At 51.6% G+C, this 20,634-nt stretch overlaps 1 protein-coding gene across 1 annotated transcript; it reads right to left on the bottom strand.

Moving 5' to 3' along the window:
- Positions 1 to 13,453: 13,453 nt before the first annotated feature.
- On the bottom strand, positions 13,454 to 20,281 carry KRT8 (keratin 8). The gene is given in 9 exon segments (XM_036301234.1): positions 13,454 to 13,790; positions 14,051 to 14,109; positions 14,234 to 14,580; positions 14,830 to 14,959; positions 14,961 to 14,992; positions 15,572 to 15,667; positions 16,121 to 16,181; positions 16,756 to 16,964; positions 19,833 to 20,281. Coding segments are annotated over 9 exon segments (1,434 nt in total). The 5' UTR covers positions 20,172 to 20,281; the 3' UTR covers positions 13,454 to 13,629.
- Positions 20,282 to 20,634: the final 353 nt, after the last annotated feature.

The following is a 20,634-nucleotide window of genomic DNA, read 5'->3' as shown; positions in this document are numbered from 1 at the left end:
CTCACAGACACGAAACACACACACACCTTAGAAAAAGCTTACACTGACCCAATAGATGTCTTCCACAAAGACAGTACACAGAAGCCACGCGGGCCTTTCCAACGAGGGCACACACACAGCAATCATGTGGACACACAGCCTCCCCACCAACACATCCGTGCAAGACCCTCACACAAACATGCCCAGAAGCCAGTCACCCACACACAGAACTACCAGGGCCTCACAGATCCATGGATATGTGCACACAACAAGGGAGGAATACAAATGCACACGCAAATTGAAGGCACAGACAATAATGGGGGTAACACAGACCACTGCCCTCAGCCTTCCATGTTGGCAAAACAAGGCCGAGGCTTGCCCCAGTAGCTCCATCTCCTCCCTGGCTCAAGACAAGCCCTGCCCTGCCTGCCCCAGCCTGCTTGGGTGGGGCCCTGCCTGCTCCCAGCGCCAGCTGCCAGCTCAGCAGAGGGCACAGTGCCCTGCTGGCTGCCGCTCCTACACGTTGCTGGCCCCACCCCCTCCTCCTAGGCCTGCCACCTCAGCATCTGGGACCCATCCTGGGCTCCACCCTACCCCATTTCTGCAGGCAGTGGGCCAGGTGCCTGATCCCCACCACTGGTGTCCAAGAGGAGGGGTCTGTTGGCAAGACCCTAGCGGGAAGGGACAGCCCAGCAGAGCCTCCCACCCTCCTCTCGCCTCTTCATCTTCAGATTGAGCTCTCCTCCCCAACATTGGGTCTCCACAGTGACAGGTAACTTCCTGACTGCAGTGAGCAAACACACCCAGAGCTACAACAATGGCCCCTACCCCATAAACATCTGTCCGGGCACATGGGCTTTCAAGCACACACACACACACACACACACACACACACACACACACACGACACAACCAGCACCCCTCACACTCCCAAGACATGCAGCCACTCAGGCAACCACTCACAGCCCGTCGCACCCAGTGTCCCCACACCTCCAGTCACACAAACCCCATCGCGCACGCATGGTTTCCTGCAGTCTCCATAAAACAGACACACTCAAAAACAGTGCCCCGTGCATGTCAGTCACACAGACTCCCGCAGCCTCGCTAGGAGTTTATAACTGTCCCAACCGTCATGCCAGAGCTGGCTCAGAGGGCAGGTCTCTGCAGCCCCCCTTGTGCTTGCCGTTCAGAATATTAAGGTGAGCTTCATTTTATCCCTGCTCTGTCCCTACTCTGGGGCTATGGTAATCCTGGCTGGGGCAGAGGGCTGGGAGATGTCACCCCGGAAGTCATACCCTCTCATAGACCGCCCCCCATCACCCCGCGGGCATGAGGAAGAAAAGCAAAATTGGCTGATGGCTGTTGTGAGCACAGGGCCGTAGGGACCCCATGGCACCTGAGGTGGACTGGAGAAGAGGACTCGGCCCTGGCCCTGCTACCCAAGAGGGGGCCAGGACAAGGCCTGGCAGAGCGGGTGCTGGAGGAGGAAGGGCAATGACAAAATAGTGGCAGAGGCATCGGGGGTAGGGCCTGGGGTCAAAAAGCAGTAGAGCTCCTAGAGCAAGCTGGGAGGCCCAGACCTGGGGGGAGGCAGGCAGAGGTCTGAAGGCCCTGAGACTCTCTCCTCCCCGTTTCCCTCTCTCCCTCCCTCTCCAAGCTTGAGAGTCAAGCAACTGGTATTTAAAAGTAACCATTGTGGCCCTGGCTGGTGTGGGTCAGTTGGTTGGAGCATTGTCCAGTAGTTGGGCTCGATTCCCAGTCAGGGCACATACACAGGATGCAGGTTCAATCCCCCGGTTGAGGTGTGTGCGGTTGGGGTGCATGTGTGTGGGAAGCAACCAATTATTGTTTCTCACATCACTGTTTCTCTCTCTCCCTTCCTCTCTCTAAAATCAATTTTTTTCAAGGCACTCACCATGGCCTTCGGGGGCTGGCCCTGCTCTTTCTTGTTCTGGGCGCTGGTAGCATGATGTGTTCAGTTTGAAAACTCATCAAACTGTACACTTATGTCATGGGTTCTTCTAAGTATGTGTGTTACACTTCAAGGAAAGTGGTTTTTTATAAAGTAAATCCCCCACTGCGTAAGGAACTCTGTCTTTGCGTGTCAGTGTGAACTGTCTATCGGTGCCTGTCTGGGCCTGTCTGGGCTGTGCACATACCACCTCCCACGTGAATTATCCCTTGTCTCTGATGTCTGAGGCCCTCCCTGTGTGTGTTTACTACACATACATGTGCACACACGTGCGCGCACACACACAGCTTCCTGCCAGCCTTCCCTCTGTGATGGCGAGGCTACAGCTGGGGGGCAGGGAGATGTAGTCAGGCCTTCCTTTCACTTAAACAGCAGAAATTTATGATCACCGGCTCTGTGCCAGGCCTGGGGATACAGGATGCATGTCAGGCAGACTTGCTCACCAAGCTCACCGTCTGCTGGGGAGACTGCAACACAGTGACAAAGGGTCATGTCGGGGAGAGCAGGGAGGGGGGAGCCCAGCCTTGGAGGAGGTGTTGGGGAGGACTTCCAGGTGGGCTACACAGGAGCCTCGCATTGAAGGCAGTTGGGGAGCGTACACAAAGAATCAGCGGTGCCCTGACCGGTTTGGCTCGGTGGATAGAGCGTCAGCCTGTGGACTCAGGGGTCCCGGGTTCAATTCCGGTCAAGGGCATGTACCTTGGTTGCGGGCACATGCCCAGTGGGGAGTGTGCGGGAGGCAGCTGATCGATGTTTCTCTCTCATCGATGTTTCTAACTCTCTATCCCTCTCCCTTCCTCTCTGTAAAAAATCAATAAAATATATTTTAAAAAAAAAAAAAAACAGAATCAGCGGTGTGAACGGGTGTGGCTTCCCCCGGGAGCCGCCAGCAGCTTGGCTGCTAGAGTACAGGTGGGGAGGTGCAGCAGGATGGTGGGGGTTGGCTGCAGAGACCATTTTCAGCAGGTCAGGGCTGTGAGTGCCGAGCTTATGGTGTCTCCAAGGAAGGTATTCAGGCCAGGTGTGACATGATCTGAATCAACCCAAAAGAGTGCATTGGAGCCCGGTCGGTGTGGCTCAGTGGTTGAGCAGCAACTTATGAACCAGGAGGTCACTATTTGATTCCCGGTCACGGCACATGCCGAGTTGCGGGCGCGATCCCCAGTGTGGGGCGTGCAGGAGGCAGCCGATCAATGATTCTCTCTCATCATGGATGTTTCTATCTCTCCCTCTCCCTTCCTCTCTGAAATCAATAAAAATATTTAAAATAAAATAAAAAGAAGAGTGCATTGGAGGCAGGAGCACCAACTAGGAGTCCTCGCCCTACTCAGATGCTCACTCACTTCCCTGTCTGAGCCCCTGTGCTACCGATCCACAATACCAGCTGTGTCCCCTCCTCCAGACCCGGAACCTCCCCTCCCAAGTCTGCTGTGCACAGCCTCCTGGGTGCTGCCCACCCCTCCCTTCCCGGCTTCACCTGCCAGCCCTTTGCCTGCATTGCCCTCCCACCCTGGCCTCGGCCATAAGGCCGGAGCCGGCAATGATACCTGGCAGTATGGTGCCCTCTAGTGGAGCGCCTGCCACCTCGCACCCGGAACGCAAAGCTCGTGCAGTGGGACAGAGGACGCACAGGAACAGGGCTGCCCCGCCCTGCTCTTTAGTGTCCTCAGCCCCCGGCTCCCACCACAGCGTGGCCCCTGGTTACCAAGGATGGAGGGCACTGGTGAATGGAAGCTAAAATCCACCCAAGTTCCATTCCTCAGTTCACATCCTGACGCAGGGCTGCATCCCACAGGAGGATGGCAGCTTCCTCTGATTTGCACAGAAGCACCTAGTGGGCTTGTGGTAGCCTGAACCCAGGGGCCTCCCAGGTCTGGCTCCTGGCAAAGGATGAAGCAGACCCTTCAGCTCTACTCCCAGAAGCATGTAGAGTTGTTTCTTCCCTGCTCCTCTGCTGCCCCCTAGTGGACATCTGATGTACCTCCGGTTTGCTCAAATCCACCCTCCTTCCTTGGGGTCTAGCCCACCCAGTCTTAGCGCCCATTCTGCAGAGATCCAGACTGGCTGAGCAGCGGGCCACAGGGAAAGATGAAAATGCAGGACTCTCTGTGTCCCGTGGGTCCCCACCACTGCACTGCCCCCTAATACCAACACTGGACTCCCAATCTCGCAAATGGAGATGGGGGCTGGAGTTGGAGATTTTGCAGCCCCTTCAATGTGCTTCCCCTCCAGCCCTCCTATGCTGGCGCAGGCTCCTATGCTGTGGGAACCAAGCCTGTCTCTCTGACCTCAGTCTCCCTACAGAGATACATTTCCTGTGGCTTGTGTGGTCTTGGCAGGACAGTGTTTTTTCTGTGGTGTTTTTTTTTTTTAATATATTTTTATTGATTTCAGAGATGAATGAAGAGAGAGAGATAGAAACACCAATGATGAGAGAGAATCATTGATCGGCTGCCTCCTACATGCCCCACACTGGGGATGGAGCCTGCAACCCGGGCAAGTGCCCTGACTGGGAATCGAACCGTGACCTCCTAGTTCATAGGTCAATGCTCAATCACTGAGCCACACCAGCCGGGCAGGGCAGTGTTTTTCTAAACATTTTAATTAGCTTCCAACATTTAAACATCAGAAAGTTTAAGTAAGAAACCAGATTTCCAATTTTTCTTGTTGCGAAATTTAAAGTTCTGAACACTCAAGGACCACATCTCTCCATGTCTACAGTGGGCAGGGGCTGAGTCCCAATGCCTGGGGAGCCAGGAAAGGGTGCAAAAAAAGACCCACATCCCCCTGCTCTTCGGATCTAGCTCCCTTCAGCACCTCGCCCCACCCTGGGGAGGCCGCACACACCAGCCCATGGACACTCCGACAACTCTCCCAAGGGTGTCTATACCAGCCCCACAGAAATATAATTTGAGCTATGAACACAAGCCACAAATGGGCTTTTAATTTCCTAGTAGCCACATTCATAAAAAAAAATGTGGAATTAACTACAATAGTATATCAATTTAACCCAATACATCCAAAATATTACTTCAACATGTAATCAATATTTAAAATTAATATTTTATATTCTTTTTTCACCCGTCTTCAAGGTCTGGTGTGTATTTTATATTTACAGCACATCCAAATTCAAACCAGCCACATGGAAGTCCTCAGTAGCACACGTGATGACCAGCTGCCTAATTGGACAGGACAACTCTAGACACTCCCCCCCGCCCCAAGTCAGTCATCCCTTAGCCACCGTCAGGACTACTGTTCACAGGAGGCAGAGCCCTGGGAAGAAGCCCAAGCAGTTTGTGGAAGTGAGCTCAGGGCCGTCTGGACAGGGACAGGGGGACACGGGCTCTGTCTGGGTGGGCATGTTCCTGTGGCCCCTCCACATCGGGATGGAGGGGCGCACGGAACAGGGCCTGCTAAATCAAGGACCCCATGGCAGGGGTGCCTTTGGCCCAGGTATTATGAGTCTTTCTAGTTTGTCATAGTCCTTGCTATTCCTTTTAATGTCCCAACCAATGGAGCTGAGTGTCAAATGCCATTTCTACACTTGGGCCATCTCGTGATAGAGATAAAAAAGAAAATTAAACTGTCCCTGCGTCCGTCTTTCAGTCTTCATTGGGAGAACAAAAGGCCAACAAGTTTCAAAAACGCCAGTGGAAAGCATAGTTCTTTGTGGACAGGAAAAATAGTGCTGTTTTTCATGTGCAAACTATTGTGTCTATCCACAGATTCTCACCCCAGATCCACTTCCTCTTTTACCTTAGCAGTCTGGCTCCTATGGGCATTTGAATTTTAACCTTCTAAACAAACAACAACAACAACAAAAACCCTCCAGGTTGCCTACGTTCTCCCTGTTCAATAAGCTCCAAAGGTAGAGCAGCCCCTGGAAGGAAAGGTAGTGTCAACAGGAGCCAGGAGCTGGCTACAGCAGGCAAGGCGTTGGTCTGGGCACTCCCTATAATGCCCCCCAGGGGGCGCCAGAAGGCCAAGTAAAGTGATCCAAGGTCACCAAAGTGAGGAAGTTGTACCGCCTTCTTCTCCCCCACCTGCACTGTGCCCACCAGCATGGTCCACTCCTTGGTCATTTCCTCTAATCCCACACATTTCCCCTGGGCTAAAGGGCCAGGCAGATTAAATCATCTGGGAAAAGACCCAGGTTCAGAGCTCCTTGTTCTGATCCAAGCTCTGCACCAAATAGCCAGGCAACCCTGAGCCAGTGTCGTCCTTTCCCCAGGCCTCAGGCCACATCCCTCACCTGTGAAATAAGAAAAAACCTTCCTCGCAGGGAAGATGCAGCAGTCAAATGTAAGCCCGTGGCAAACTGCAAAGGCCAATACAGAAGTGAGGAAATAAAAACAGAACCAAGTGGGGAGGAGGGCAGAGAGCTTGCAGCTGCCTTCGGGCCCCTCTGCCTTCTCTCCAGCCCCGCGATGTTTCTTGAGGATCCCTGGTCTGGTGGGAAGTGAATGTGGTGCACTGGGGTGGGCCAGAGACACAGAGGGGAGACCGAGAGAGAACCCCTCCTGAAAGGGCTCCTGCGGGCAAGAGCAAGCACCTGCATTCAGAACCCAGGAGCACACATCCCTGTGGGCTCTCCTCACAACTACCCTGGGATGGTCCCGATGTCCCTGGCAGCACACTGAGGGTCAGAGGGGGGAGGCAGCATGTCCAAGGTCACAGACATCCTGAGTGGAGGAGCCAGTGTCCGCCCACGCTTTCTGACCGTCCCCCAGCACCTTTCCCACCGTAGTCATGTGTTTCTGTCAGGAGATGGCAGGGTCATCTTCCTAAAGCACTGCCTCCATCAATTCATGTCCTTCTCCCACAGCAAAAAGAGCGGAAAAGTCTGCAGCGACACCACCGATTCTGAGATCAAGCACAAATGTCTCAGCTGAGCATTTCTAGGCCTCCAAAATGTCCAGGATTAAAAATGGCAGGGTTAGAAGACCGCGTAACAGCCATGGCGTCTAGCTCTTCTTTGTTCATGAGGAGGGGACTGAGGTCCAGGAGGGACGGTCTCCCCAGATGTCCCAGGGCGAGTCAAGGCCAGCTGCAGGGCGGGGCTGGAAGCCAGTTTGCTTACCCCAGTGTCTGTTCTCTCTGCTCATCCTGCAGGCTCCAGGGCAGCTACGCCCTGAGATATAGATAAATTCACTATATTAGGATTAACTTCAGCTGTTAGTAACAAACAACAAATTTAATTGTGGCTCAATCCAGAAAGAAGTTTATTTTTCTCTCAACTTCCAGACATGGAAATACAGTTGATCCTTGAACACAGTCAAAAATCCACTTATGAGTTTTGACTCCAAAAACTTCAGTTGTCCCTCAGTACCCCAGGGTGAGTGGTTCCAGGACCCCCGCAAACACCAAAATCCACAGATTCTCAAGTCCTCATAGAAGATGGTGTAGAGTGGTCGGCAAACTCATCAGTCAACAGAGCCAAATATCAACAGTACTTCTTCAAAATAGACTCGCCCAGACCAAAAACCGACTTCTGCGCATGGGCTACGAAGTTTCAATCGCACTGTACTCGCGCCCACACGTGGTATTTTGTGGAAGAGCCACACTCAAGGGGCCAAAGAGCCGCATGTGGCTCTCGAGCCGCAGTTTGCCGACCCCAGGTGTAGAGCAATGCATGCTGTCGGCCCTCCACACCTGTGGATTCTCAATCATAGGTCAAGTATAGTTTTTGATCTGAGGTTGATTGAATCTATGGATGCAAAACCTGGGGATATGGAAGGCCAACTGTGTATCTGTTGGAAAAAAATCTGCAAAGTGGACCGGTGCAGTTCACACCGTGTTGTTTACGGCTCAACTGTAATCTGTTCAAGGCTAGCACGTCATCCAATGGTGGCATGGACCAGGTCCCATCTCTTCTTTGTTTGGCCAAGGGTGACTTCAATTCCCCAGGTCATCTCACGGTCCAGGATAGCTGCTGAGCTGCAGCCATTCTGAAAGCATTCCTGCGGGCCGAAAGGAGGGTGAAAGAAGCCGCTCACACTCGCTCCCTTTAAGCACACTTCTAGAAAGTTGCACCCTCCACTTCTGCTTCTCTCCCTTTGTCACATGGCCACAGCTAACTGCAAGGAAGGCAGAAAAATGTAGTCTTTATTCCAGGTTGCCATGTACCCAATCCAACTAAAAAGTGGGTTTCTAATTACTGAGGAAAAGGGGAACCACCAGCGGTGAATAGCGTCGTAAATCACTACTAAATCCACCAATCCACCACTGAATCACCCTGCCATGTGGCAAGGGTCCAGGCCATTCTTTCACCCCGAGGCTGACACAGTCTGACTCATCCCCGATGACCAATGAATGTTTGCTGAATGACTGGACAAATGAGATAGACTTTTTTGAGGTACACACTTTTACTTGATAAGCTGGAAGCAGACGAGAAGTCAAGGACCCTGTCTTAGGTGTCTTTGTAGTCACTCCAACTTCCTCCTCCCCACCCTCTTAGCACCAGGCACACATTGCTAAACACATTCAAGCCAAGCGTAGCCTAACTCTGCTCTTTCCACCTCTTCCCAGGCACTTACTAGTACAGAAGGCTGCCCGTTGCTGGTGTGGGGCTAAGGCCACTTTGCAGAGAGACCCTTTAATAGATGAAATACATCGGGTGCGTCTGGACTAGGCCTAAGCAAATTAATCTATCTTCCCCCACAGGAAAGAGTTTTAAAAGAATTAAAATGACAGGAAACAAATAAAAAATAGATGACCCTCAATATGAAAATGGTTCATGCATTCTTTTACTTAATAATTTTTTATTGACCACCTACTACTACTCCCAACACTCTGCTAGGTACTGAAGAATCAGTGGAGAACCAGGTAAATGTGGTGTGGCCCCTGCCCCCTTGGGGCCTCCAGTCTATCAGGTAAGGTTGACAATAAAATACCCCTCAGGTGAATGAATGACTGTTATCTGAGGAAAAGGGGGACAGCAGCCAGTGGCACAGTAAATCACCACTGAATCACCCTGCCGTGTGCCAAGTGTCCAGTCCATTCTTTCACCCTGCGCCTGACACAGTCTGACTCATCCCCGATGACCAATGAATGTTTGCTGAGTTTTGAAAACGCATTATAGGAATACCGCTCCACCCCACCCCCAGCCTGTGGTGTCGAGAAGACTTTGCTAGCATATTTGTAAGTGTGCCTAGAGAAGGCACCATGTTCCAAGCACAGGGAACAGCATGCGCAGTGGCCCTGAGCGGACGGAATGGGGGTGTGAGTCAAGCCCTGAAAAGCCCGCACCACTTGAGTCAGAGAGAGCACAGGAGAGTGGCCAGGAGGAGCCCTCAGAGGTTGGCAGAGGCCGGGCAGGTCCAGGTCTTGGGCAAAGTCAGAACTTGGGGCTTTCTCTTGGGGTTTAAGTAGGGGAGTAACCGAATCTGACTGGGTTTGTTTGTTTGTTTGTTCTTTTTCAATTACAGGTGACATTCAATATGATATTAGCTTTAGGTGTGTAGCTTAGTGGTTAGACATCCATACAACTCGAAACAATCCCCCCGATAAGTATAAACATAGAAGGGGTCCAAGCAACTCTTCTGTGATGCAAGAAACGTTCTATAGTATAGGTGTAAACATAAGGAGAAATCTATGAAGCACTTTCTACATATATTTATATTTTTTGTTGTTAATCCTCACCAGAGCATATTTTTTCCATTGATTTTTAGAGAGAGTAGAGGAAGGGGGAGAGACACAGAGAGAAAAAATTGATGTAACAGAGACACATCGATTGGTTGCCTCCCGCACACGCCCTGACCTGGGCCAGGGATTGAGCCTGCAACAGAGGTATGTGCCCTTGACCGGAATTGAACCCACCATCCTTCAGTCCAAGGGCTGACACTCTAACCACTGAGCAAACTGGCTAAGGAGCACTTTCTACATTTTATTGTATTTATGTCATATCACCACAAGATAAGAACAAAGGAGCCAGTGATTGACCAAGCCTGGCTCCCCTGTGGTCCCAGAGGAGAGGAGCTGTGTCTGGCAGCCCCAGCAGAGTCATGGGGTTAGAGGTAGGAAGAACAGTTCCTGAAAAGAAGAGGGATGCGGGGGGGGGGGGGGGGTTGATGGGAGGGGGAGGTGATGTCCTGTTACCCGATGGCGGAAGGGATGCTAGATAGATGAGTAACTAATATCCACAAAGATATGCAAAGAGGCGGCACAGAGGCTGTCCCAGGGACCTCTCAGCCACACTGGTCCCTGGCCCTCCCTCCCCTTGCTTCATTCCCACCGCCTTGCACTCTGGTTTGTCTGACCCTTGTCCTTAGCCTTCTTTAGAATCCTCCTGCTAAGGTGATCATGGACAGTTTTTGCCCAGATCGCCTTGGGCAAGACAAAACCTTGGAATGACAATGTATGAAGAGTGTCCCAGGAATGCTTAAAAGACTCATCATTTCATTCCCGGAAGGGAGAGAGGTGGGGAATAATGTCTGGTTCATCTGGAACAGTCAAAGGTGGGGTACCCACACCTGTGGATTTTCTAGAAAATTAAAATTCAGGCCCCTAAGAAAAGAAACAAGTTCTTTTTTTAAAGGTCTGTCAAAGATTTAAATGTACATATACTTTGACTCAGCAATTCCAGGAATTATTCAGATATCCTCACCCTGTGAGATATGACATGTATCCAAGGTCATGGCAGAAGGTTGAAAAGACCCACCAGTTGAGGAATGATTAAATAAATTGTGACGCATCCTTAAGTAGAATAGTATGCAGCATTGAAAAAAGTGAGGCACCCAGTTGCTGTGGCTCAGTGATTGAGCATCAACCTATGAACCAGCAGATCAAGGTTTGATTCCAGTCAGGGCACATTCCCAAGTTGCAGGCTTGATCCCCAGGGGCGTGCAGGAAGCAGCTGATCATTATGTTTCTATCTCTCCCTCTCCCTTTCTCTCTGAAATCAATAAAAAAAAAAATTTTTTTTAAAGAGTGAGGCAGCAAATTACATACTGATATGGAAGGAATAGGTGTTGAGTGACTGTCAGAGCAGGACATACAATACCACATATAGTATAATACCCTTTGTAAAAGCTAAGTATTCATGTATATATGTGTGTATTTAAGGAATTATATACACATACTCTGCCTGAAATGAATTACAATAGGTAATATTAGTTACTCTCTTGGAGAAAAACCTGGTAAATGGTAAGGAAGAAGCCCCTTTTGTGCTTAGAATTTTTATTACCTATTCAAAAACAAGGTTCAAATTTTTGAGCTATGTATGACATGTACGTGTAATAAAAATCTAGTATTGTCAAAAAAAAGTGCTGGCCCAAGTGTCAGGACACCATTTCTGTCACTTACAGTGTGACCTTACTCAAGGTCTACATGCACAAGATGGGGGTTTTAATATCTGCCTCCCAGGATTTTTGGAGGGTTGGAGTGTGATGTAGCACAATCTGCCATCAAGTAGGTATTTAAAAAATGGTAGCTGCCATCCTACTTCAATGTCCTCAACGAAATGAGAATTGGATGTCCAGCTCTTATACATTTTTAAATACTGAAAGGTAAATGGGAGACAGTGCCTTCGGAATGATGCGTGCCCTTGGAATGATGCGTGCCCTTGGAATGATGCGTGCCCTTGATCACATTGTAGATATACAATAAAGTGGACAGAAAGGAGGGAGGGAAAGCGAACTTTCCCTGGGGCTTTCCTGCCTGTCCCTGAGCAAACACCTGGGTGTGGAAACCCTGTGAGACTATGAGTGGCGCCCTTGGCTGTCCCAGGATGTCCCCTACCTGGGGGCAACTCCCTCACCTCCCCCAATAAGACAGCTGGTCAGCTTCAGGGAGGATTGGGTGGGGCACAATTTAAAATACTGACTCGGGGCCTCAGAGACTCCTCTCAACGGGTGCTGGCCTGGGCTCTAACACCACCCTCCTGGCTCCTGGGGCCCGGTGAAAGGGCCCCTCACACACATAAATAGGGGGTAGAAGATGGTATTGTTTATGAAATGTTTGTTTCAGTTATATACATAAAACTATTTTCAGATTGGAATAAAAGTGAATCTCTTACTACGAACTGCCAAAATAGTTAGACAGCCATGGGTCTAGAATATGTTTCTGTTAGTTTTATCATCAAGAAGTGAAGTCCTGAAAGAGAACCTGACTATGCTGATCAACTGGAAAAAAAAAAAAAGGAGTGAAGTCCTTTATCATGACACAGTCCAGATCCCTGGCCCTGGCCTGGGTGGGAGGGGTGGGTGGGAGGGGCCCTAGGCTGTCTGGAAGCGGCTCCACTGAGGCGGCAGCGAGGAAGGCAGCTGAGATGAGCCTTCGAGTGGGGGCCCCGGGTCTGGGGAGTCACGGGCCCAGGGACAAGAGCCCTGGAGACTCCACAGCAAGGCCAGAACCAGGGTGTCCGGCGCCAGGCCAGCCTTACTGCGGCACCCTCTGCATGTGCTGTTTATTCTCCCTTGGGGTTTTGGCAAGTTCTGAAAATGCACACATCTCCGCCATGCTAAGGGGTCAGCGTGTCTGCCTAGAACTCTATGGTGGTGGCGGTTGAACCAAGTGCCTCAGACGCGCTGCCCCACCCAGCTGTGTCCTAACCTGTGCCCGCCCTAAGCCTTGGAGACTGTGTTTCAACAAAGACAGGCAAATGCTAACGCTTATGGAACCCATTCACCCTTAAATACACACAGCGTACCCTCCACGTGCAAGCGCCCTTTACATACTCAGCTGTGTCAATGATAAAAACACTTCCCGTGAAAGGGCAGAAAGGTGATGGCAAGAAGCAGTGCAGGATGGATGTGCTGGTGAGAGGAACAGGAAGAGCTCACTGATCAATGCCAAGTCCTATACTACCTTGGCTTCTAGAAATTGTGGGTGCGATACACCTAGTCGCTCAGAATGGACTCTGGGCCTCTAAAGAAATGGGAAAACCAGGGCTCCTTGGTCCCCGGCTGCAAAGGAATGAAAATGGTAAGAAGGCATCTCTGGCCCCCAAGGAAACGCAGGTGCCTGGCGGCGGAGTGCAGCCCTGAGAAATGGACAGCCCTGGGTGCAAATCCCGCCCGTCACATTCTAGTTAGGCCAATTCCTGGGTCTTTCAGGCCTGGCTTTTCCTTATCTGCAAGCAGTCCTGATGCGGACTCCTGTGTCTATGGGGACTGAACTCTCCTGGTACCATCTGACTCCTGTGTCTATGGGGACTGGACTCTCCTGGTACCATCTGACTCCTGTGTCTATGGGGACTGAACTCTCCTGGTACCATCTGACTCCTGTGTCTATGGGGACTGGACTCTCCTGGTACCATCTGAAACCCGCCCTGCCCACCTCCGGGGTTTGCTGCAGATAAAACGAAATGAGGTATTTGAGGTATTTGTTTAATGCCCAAGGCCTCAACCAGCTTTCAGCAAAGACATCTCTGGGAACAGTGTGTGAAGGTCAGATTTTCCTTCTGATCCCCACCCCTCCCCAAAGTTTCTGATTCCAGGGATAGGCCTCCTGACCATCTCTCTCCCACTTCATGGGCAAGGGCTACACATACAGCAAGCAGGGTTGGCAGAGCCCGTTGAGACTTTACTTTGGAAAAAGAACACTTGATTTGGCTTTAGTTGGGGGCACGGGAAAGAGGCAGTCCCCCTCCACAAGGGTGAGCCGAGGACTGGGGCTGAGCCTCAAGCGGGGCTTCCCGAGCCCACAGCTTGGAGGACAGGAGGGCCTGCAGTCATCATTCACTTGGGGAGGACATCAGATGATTCAGACACCAGCTTCCCATCTCGGGTCTCAATCTTCTTCACAACCACCGTCTTGGAGGAGCTGGTGCGACTGAAGGAGCCAGAGCTCCCGCCTAGGCCGTAGTTGAGGTTCCCATAAGATGGGGACATCAGCCCACCTGAATAGCCGCTGGTGGTCAGGAAGAGGCAGCCACATGAGCACAGGAGCCCTGCACACATTAGGCTGCAATGACCCCTTCCCCCTCCAGTCCCCTGGGATGAGGAACTGCCCTGGTTCACTTCTCCAGGACTGTCCGGGAATACCAGGAGCAGGGTGGGGCAGAACTTTGATATGAGCTATGTGACCTTGGACAAGGCAGTTAATTGGGCCCCAGCTTCCTCAGCTGTAGAAGAGGGAAACGTATAGGCAGGGACACACCTGAATAGCCGCTGGTGGTCTTGGTGTGGATACTCATGTTCTGCATGCCAGATTCCAGCCTGTACCCAAAGGACACATGGATGTCAGGACCAACTCCTGGTCCAGGAAAACAGGACCCACCCCTCCTCACCCCAGGTCCCAGGGATAAGGTACCAGGGCCAGTCAAACACCCCCCACACCCACCGGTTCTCCTCGCCCTCCAGCAGCTTGCGGTAGGTGGCGATCTCCACGTCCAGGGCCAGCTTGACGTTCATGAGCTCCTGGTACTCACGCAGCTGCCAGGCCATGTCCTGCTTGGCGTTTCTCAGAGCGGCCTCCAGCTCAGCCACCTTGGACTGAGCATCCTTGATGGCCAGCTCCCCACGCTGCTCAGCATCAGCGATGGCAGCTTCTAGGGAAGCCCTCTGGCTTTTGAGATCCTCAATCTCAGCCTGGATTCAGCTGATGTTCCGGTTCATCTCAGAAATCTCAGTCTTCGTGCAACACAGGTCATCCCCGTGCTTCCCAGCCAATGTCTGCAGCTCCTCATACTGTGGGGGTGACATGAAGAGTAAGGCCCTGTGCCCCCCCACCACCACCACCACCACCACCAACTCGCACACACTGCAGGCTTTCTTCCAGACCTCTAGGCACAGGGGCACCCCAATCTCCCCAGCACCCACTCGGCAGTCCCAGCACATAGCAGGCAGAGTGGTGTTTGAAATCCTGCACCCCGCTCATGAACTGGAGCACAGAACTGGCCAGAAGGGGAAGGCCAGCTTAGTGACCCTGCTCTTCACCTTGATCTGGTACATGGTCTCAGCCTCAGCCCGGCTGCGGTTGGCAATGTCCTCATACTGGGCCTTGACCTCGGCAATGATGCCATCAAGATCCAGAGAGCGGTTGTTGTCCATGGACAGCACCACAGATGTCGGAGATCTGGGACTGCAGTTCACGAATCTCCTATGGTGGTAAGGGAAGGGGATGAGGCCCTGTCCCTGCACACAAGGAGCCCCCTTTTGCAAAAGGGTCTTCCTTAAGGGACAAGCTAGGGGAACAATAAGAAGAGAGGAGCAGGTGGGCATGAGGACCTGGGAGAGGGCAAAGTCCTGAAGAAGCAAAATAGGTCAAAGACCTGGAACCTAGAGGGGTGTAAGGATGAAATGAGGGCAGGAAAAAGGAAACTTGTCTTTGGGTGAGTAACCAGAAGGGCTGGCCCTTCATGATATCAGCTACTAGTGCTGAGCCCACAGTGGGCTCCCACAGAGCCCGAAGACTGAAAACAAAGACATGAGAGAGAGTGGGCCGTTGGGTCACCATTCTGTGTATGATGACCTTGGATAGGCTTTTTCAGCTCTCTAAGCACATTTTCTGATCTGCGAAATGGGGTAATCAACCCTCTCTCATGCACGGGGACAGAACTAGAGAGCAGCAATACTGAGTTAATATCAGTAGCTGTAATTATTCAGAGGTGGGCCCTTGTCTGTGGTGCACTTGGGGCCGGGAGGAGTCTCTGATGAGCTTGGGGGAACAAGAACATACCTCTTCATACAGCTGCCTGTAGAAGTTGATCTCATCGGTCAGCCCTTCCAGGCGGGACTCCAGCTCTACCTTGTTCATGTAAGCTTCATCCACATCCTGTGGGGTGTTTTGGAGGGGGACATGAGCTGGGTGACCACACTGGATCCCAACCCAGAGGCACCCAATAGCCTAGAATTCTAACTATTGCCTTCCACACCTCACTTTGTGGCCTCATCCTCCAGGCCAGCCTCTGCCCCACCGCACCTGCATCCCCAGCCCAAACACCTTTCCTCAGTTTTCTGCAGCACCCTCCCCCTCCTCCTTCAGGAGGCCTGCTACGGCTAGATCTCCAATTCTACTGCTCCATTTCCATGTCCCAGCACCAATATCCAGAGTTCTGTCCTCCTTAGCTGTTTTTGCCTATTTTTCCTGTATATTCCTGTATATCTAGGAAGTACCCAAACGTTGACCCATTACTTAGAAATATTTAGAGACAGGCCCCAGAAAGCCTTAGTCCAAGTATCTAAGCCCCAACCTCCAGTGTCTGGTGAAGGTAGAGGACTCCCTCACCTTCTTGATGAGGACAAATTCGTTCTCCATCTCTGTGCGCTTGTTGATCTCGTCCTCGTACCTGGTAAGGACAAAACTTAGAATCAAGGACCAAGGCAAAGGGGAAGTTACCCTGAGACTTTTTAGGGGGACAAGACTATCTAGAAAATTTATTTCATGGAAATGCAAGATATAAAAGGGCTGGCCTGGTCCTTCTGCTCATCAGCCAGTGGAGCAGTACACCTATCTACAAATCAATGAATATTCATTTGATTAGACATAGGGGGCATATTAGGAGGGCAACAGGGAGTGATGAGACCTCAAACAAAAGGGGCCAATGCTGTAAATATATATCAGAAACCTATTGACTACTTGTCTCTCTGAGGTCTACTATGTAAATATTAACATATAATTTGTTGTCCAAATCTGGACAATTCTGAGACTAAAAGAGGGTTGATGCAACTAATAATTATGCCAGGACAATGGGTGTAAACTAGACTGTCCTGAGAAAACCTGGTCACATGATCACCCTAATTATATAATCTGCATTGTCCAAAAATCAGAGGGCCATGGGGTCTTAGGCCCCTGACCCCCTGGGGTTGACAGAACAGATGAATTCAGTTGGGCAAGTGGCAGTACGGAGGAAGGCAGCTTACTTATTCTTCAAGTCCTCCACCAGTCCCTGCATGTTGCCAAACTCTGCTTCCAGCCTCAGTTTCTCCTGGCCCAGCGTGTCCAGCTGCCGCCGAAGGTTGTTGATGTAGCTCTCGAACATGTTGTCCATGTTGCTGCGAGTCGTCTTCTGCTGCTGCAGGAGGCTCCATTTGGTCTCCAGAATCTTATTCTGCTGCTCCAGGCTCCGCACCTAGAGGAGGAGGGAACGAAAAGGTCTGCTTGAGGCCAGGGCTCAGAATCTGGGGGGAAGCAAGCAGTGTGTTCCACTCCCCAAACAGTGGGTCTCCAGAACCCAGGCAGCTAGTTAGCTATCACCTAACAGAGACAGCATGGTGAGTAGGGTAGGGAGCCATGTCCTTCTAACTCTGGGGCGGGAACATGAGGGTGCATGGTTGGAAGGAGAGAGCTAGGAGAGTCATGTTGAAACTATTTTGCAGAACAAATAGGTCTTCATGATTTAGATTGTATATTACAGATTAATAAAAATAGCCAAGTGTTAACACTTTACATAAAACTGAAAAAGAAAATGTAGATTGTTCTATTATCTACTATTATTATCATCATTATTATTTGGAGCGACTTTGAGGAACTCATACAGCTTATAGGGAAACAAAAGCCCTAGGGCCTAGACGCAGTGATGGCGAACCTATGACACACGTGTCAGAGGTGACATGTGAACTCATTTTTTTTGGTTGATTTTTCTTTGTTAAGTGGCATTTAAATATATAAAATAAATATCAAAAATATAAATCTTTGTTTTACTATGGTTGCAAATATCAAAAAATTTCTATATGTGACACAGCACCAGAGTTAAGTTAGGGTTTTTCAAAATGCTGACACGCTGAGCTCAAAAGGTTCGCCATCACTGGCCTAGAGAGTAGTGGCCAGGAGACCTGGGTTTTAGCCAAACACTGCTACTAACCTGGCCTGCGTAACCTTGAGTTGCTTCCCCTCTCAGAGCCCGGAGCTCCTCAAACCTGCAATGGTCTAGAGCAGCGGTTCTCAACCTGTGGGTCGTGACCCCTTTGGGGGTCGAACAACCCTTTCACAGGGGTCGCCTAAGACCATCGGAAAACACATATATAATTACATATTGTTTTTGTGATTAATCACTATGCTTTAATTATGTTCAATTTGTAACAATGAAATTGGGGATCACCACAACATGAGGAGCTGTATTAAAGGGTCCCTGCATTAGGAAGGTTGAGAACCACTGGCCTAGAGGAACTGAGCCAGGTTCTTTCAAGAGCCCTCCCCTCCCCCCATCTGTGCAAAAGTCACTTGTGTCCAGGGAAAAGACAAAGGACTGGGCAGACCTGCCTGCAAATGGAAGGCTCCCGCCTACCCTCCCCCCACCCCACCACACCCAGGAAACCCTCTCCTTGGCCCCACACACCCCAACACGAAGGTCCTGGTTCCTTGGACACAAGGAAATCCAAATTTTAGGATGAGATTAAGCCATGTTAGAAGGGAAATTTTTTAAAAGATAGTAACAGGCTGGTTCCAAGAAGAGGAATTTATCTTCCTTAATCAACCCAACGTTGTAACTTTTTTAAAATTGGGAGGGGCTTAGAAAAGAAGGTTGACTTAAGGGTCTGGCCTAAATCCAATAAATCCCTCTGTAAATTCCTTTCTTCTCCAGGTCATGTTGCCTCAAAATTATGAAAAATAAGCGATTTTAACATTTGGCCAAGGGCCGCTAAACTCTCTACCTTCATTAATACGTGAATAGGCAAAATCTCTGATTTAGGGATTCTCATGCCCATTTTATAGATGAGGAAATCAGCTTCAGCCAGGGAGTCCATCAAAGGGAAGGGCGGAGCACTGGGAACCGGGAATTGGGGCTCGGAGCTAGTGTTTAACTACTTGCGGGGAGGACTCAAGAGCTAGAAGAATGCAGTCAAGAAGCGACGTCAAGGTTGCTTAGAGCCAAGAAACTAGGAAGCCTAGTTCCTAAGGGGGGTTGAGCTTCCTAGGGCACTCCAGTCCCTAAAGAGGCTAATCTGCCCCAGTATTTCCCGCTTTCCGTTCCCACAATGCCTCCCAGGAGCCAGTCAGCAGGGAGGGCCCAACCTTCCAGCGCGCTGAGGCCCCAGGGGCTCCCTAAGGGAGCCTACCCCCAAGGCTGCAAAACCCGGCCTGGCCTCCCCTCTGGGGAAGTGGAGCCAGAACGTTGGGGTGGAGCCTGGGAGGGAGGAGAGAGGGGACAAGGGCCGAATGGGGAGAGGGGCGTTGGCGGACAGGCACGTTATCTACAGCCATAAATTCTGGACGTAAAACCTGGGCGGGGCGTCCAACGCCCCAGACTTTGAATCCTGGATGGGCTTTCGTGGAACCAACCCCTGGCGTCACCCCACCCTATCCCCACACATACCCCTCCCAACCCCAGACGCAAAAAGCTCCCCAGGTAGAGCAGCGCGTTGCCCAGACGGCCCCGCCTCAGCCCTGCACCCCATGAGGGGGCGGGTCACTGCCTCTCCTGGCCCCGCCCCCTGCAGGCTCCAGGGCAGGGGCCAAGGATGACTCATCCGGCGCCCCCCACCCTCGGGCCTTGGGACGCCGGAGGCTTCGATCAATATTTGTCTGTTTAGATCAAGACACCAGTTCCTTCTCCCAAAATCCTATCAAACTCATTCTTTTTTAAAAATGCCCAGGGGCACCTCTGGGAAACTGTTGGGGAAGTGCTAGGAGAGAAGGCGAACCTGGAAGAGGGGCACCCCTCTTACCCCACCCTTCCCACCCGACAGCTAAACAGCTGGGACTGGTCCAGGCGGAAAGCTTTATCCACGATCAGAACTTGGGTTGGGGTGAGATGAGTGAGGGAGAGAGGACGCCCCAAGATTTAGAATCAGAAGCTGCCCCATCCCTGCGGCCATCCGGAACCAAATGCATGGGAGGAGTGAGTCATAGGTTGGAAGAAAGGGTTGCCAGAGTGCGTAGAGCCCAGCAGGATGCCAGTGGGGCCTGGAGATGTGCCCACGGACAGGGCGACCAAAAGAAAGGGCGTGGACCCGCTTCAGACCCCAGGCCCAGCCAGCCACGCAGGGGGGGCCCTCACCTTGTCGATGAAGGAAGCAAACTTGTTGTTGAGGGTCTTGATCTGCTCCTTCTCCTGGTTGCGCACGGCCTGGATGTTGGGGTCCACCTCCAGCTTCAGGGGGCTCAGCAGGCTCTGGTTCACTTGGACAGCTGTGATGCTCCCCATGCCCCCAGCTCCGCCGTATCCCCTAGCCAGACTCATGCCGGTACGCAGGCCACCTCGATAGCTGCTGCCCACACGGGAAAAGGACGAGGAGCTGATGCGAGTGCCCGGTGCACTGGAGTACGAGCGGCTGCTGAAGGCCCGGGGTCCGGAGGTAGACACCTTGTAGGTCTTCTGGGTCACCTTTGTAGACATGGTGGAGGCTGGAGTGGAGGCGAGAAGGCTGAACCTGGCGGAGATTCGAGAAGAAGCCAAAAAAGCTGCTTGTAAGTGGGGGACAGCATGGCCCTTTATAAAAGAGAGCCCAGCCCAAAGGGAGGGGGTGGGCCTCGTACCTGAGTGGCTAGGCCCCGAGGAGGCCGGGCCTAACCCGACACCTGCCAGCTACAGGCGGACTCAGGTGGGGGCAGCAGAGAGCTGCTCCCACCCTGGAGCCCATTCCGGCACCACCCCCAGAAACCCAGGAAGGAGCAATTGGGCGAATGTGAAACTGGCAGGAATCCGGTGGCCTTGCACAGGTTCCCTGTAACGGAGAGACTGACCAGGGATCACCCAGCCACTGCAACCCTTCCCTCCTGTGGGAAATCAGTGCAAGGACTGAGAAGCACAGCAGGACAGTGATCCCTGCCATGTGGGTCTCCTGTGAGTAGCTAACACC

The sequence above is a fragment of the Myotis myotis genome, unplaced genomic scaffold, assembly GCF_014108235.1.
Source record: "Myotis myotis isolate mMyoMyo1 unplaced genomic scaffold, mMyoMyo1.p scaffold_m19_p_3, whole genome shotgun sequence".
NCBI classification, from domain to species: domain Eukaryota; kingdom Metazoa; phylum Chordata; class Mammalia; order Chiroptera; family Vespertilionidae; genus Myotis; species Myotis myotis.
The sequence above is the reverse complement of the archived record's forward strand: the minus strand, read 5'-3'. Positions and strand labels throughout refer to the sequence as shown.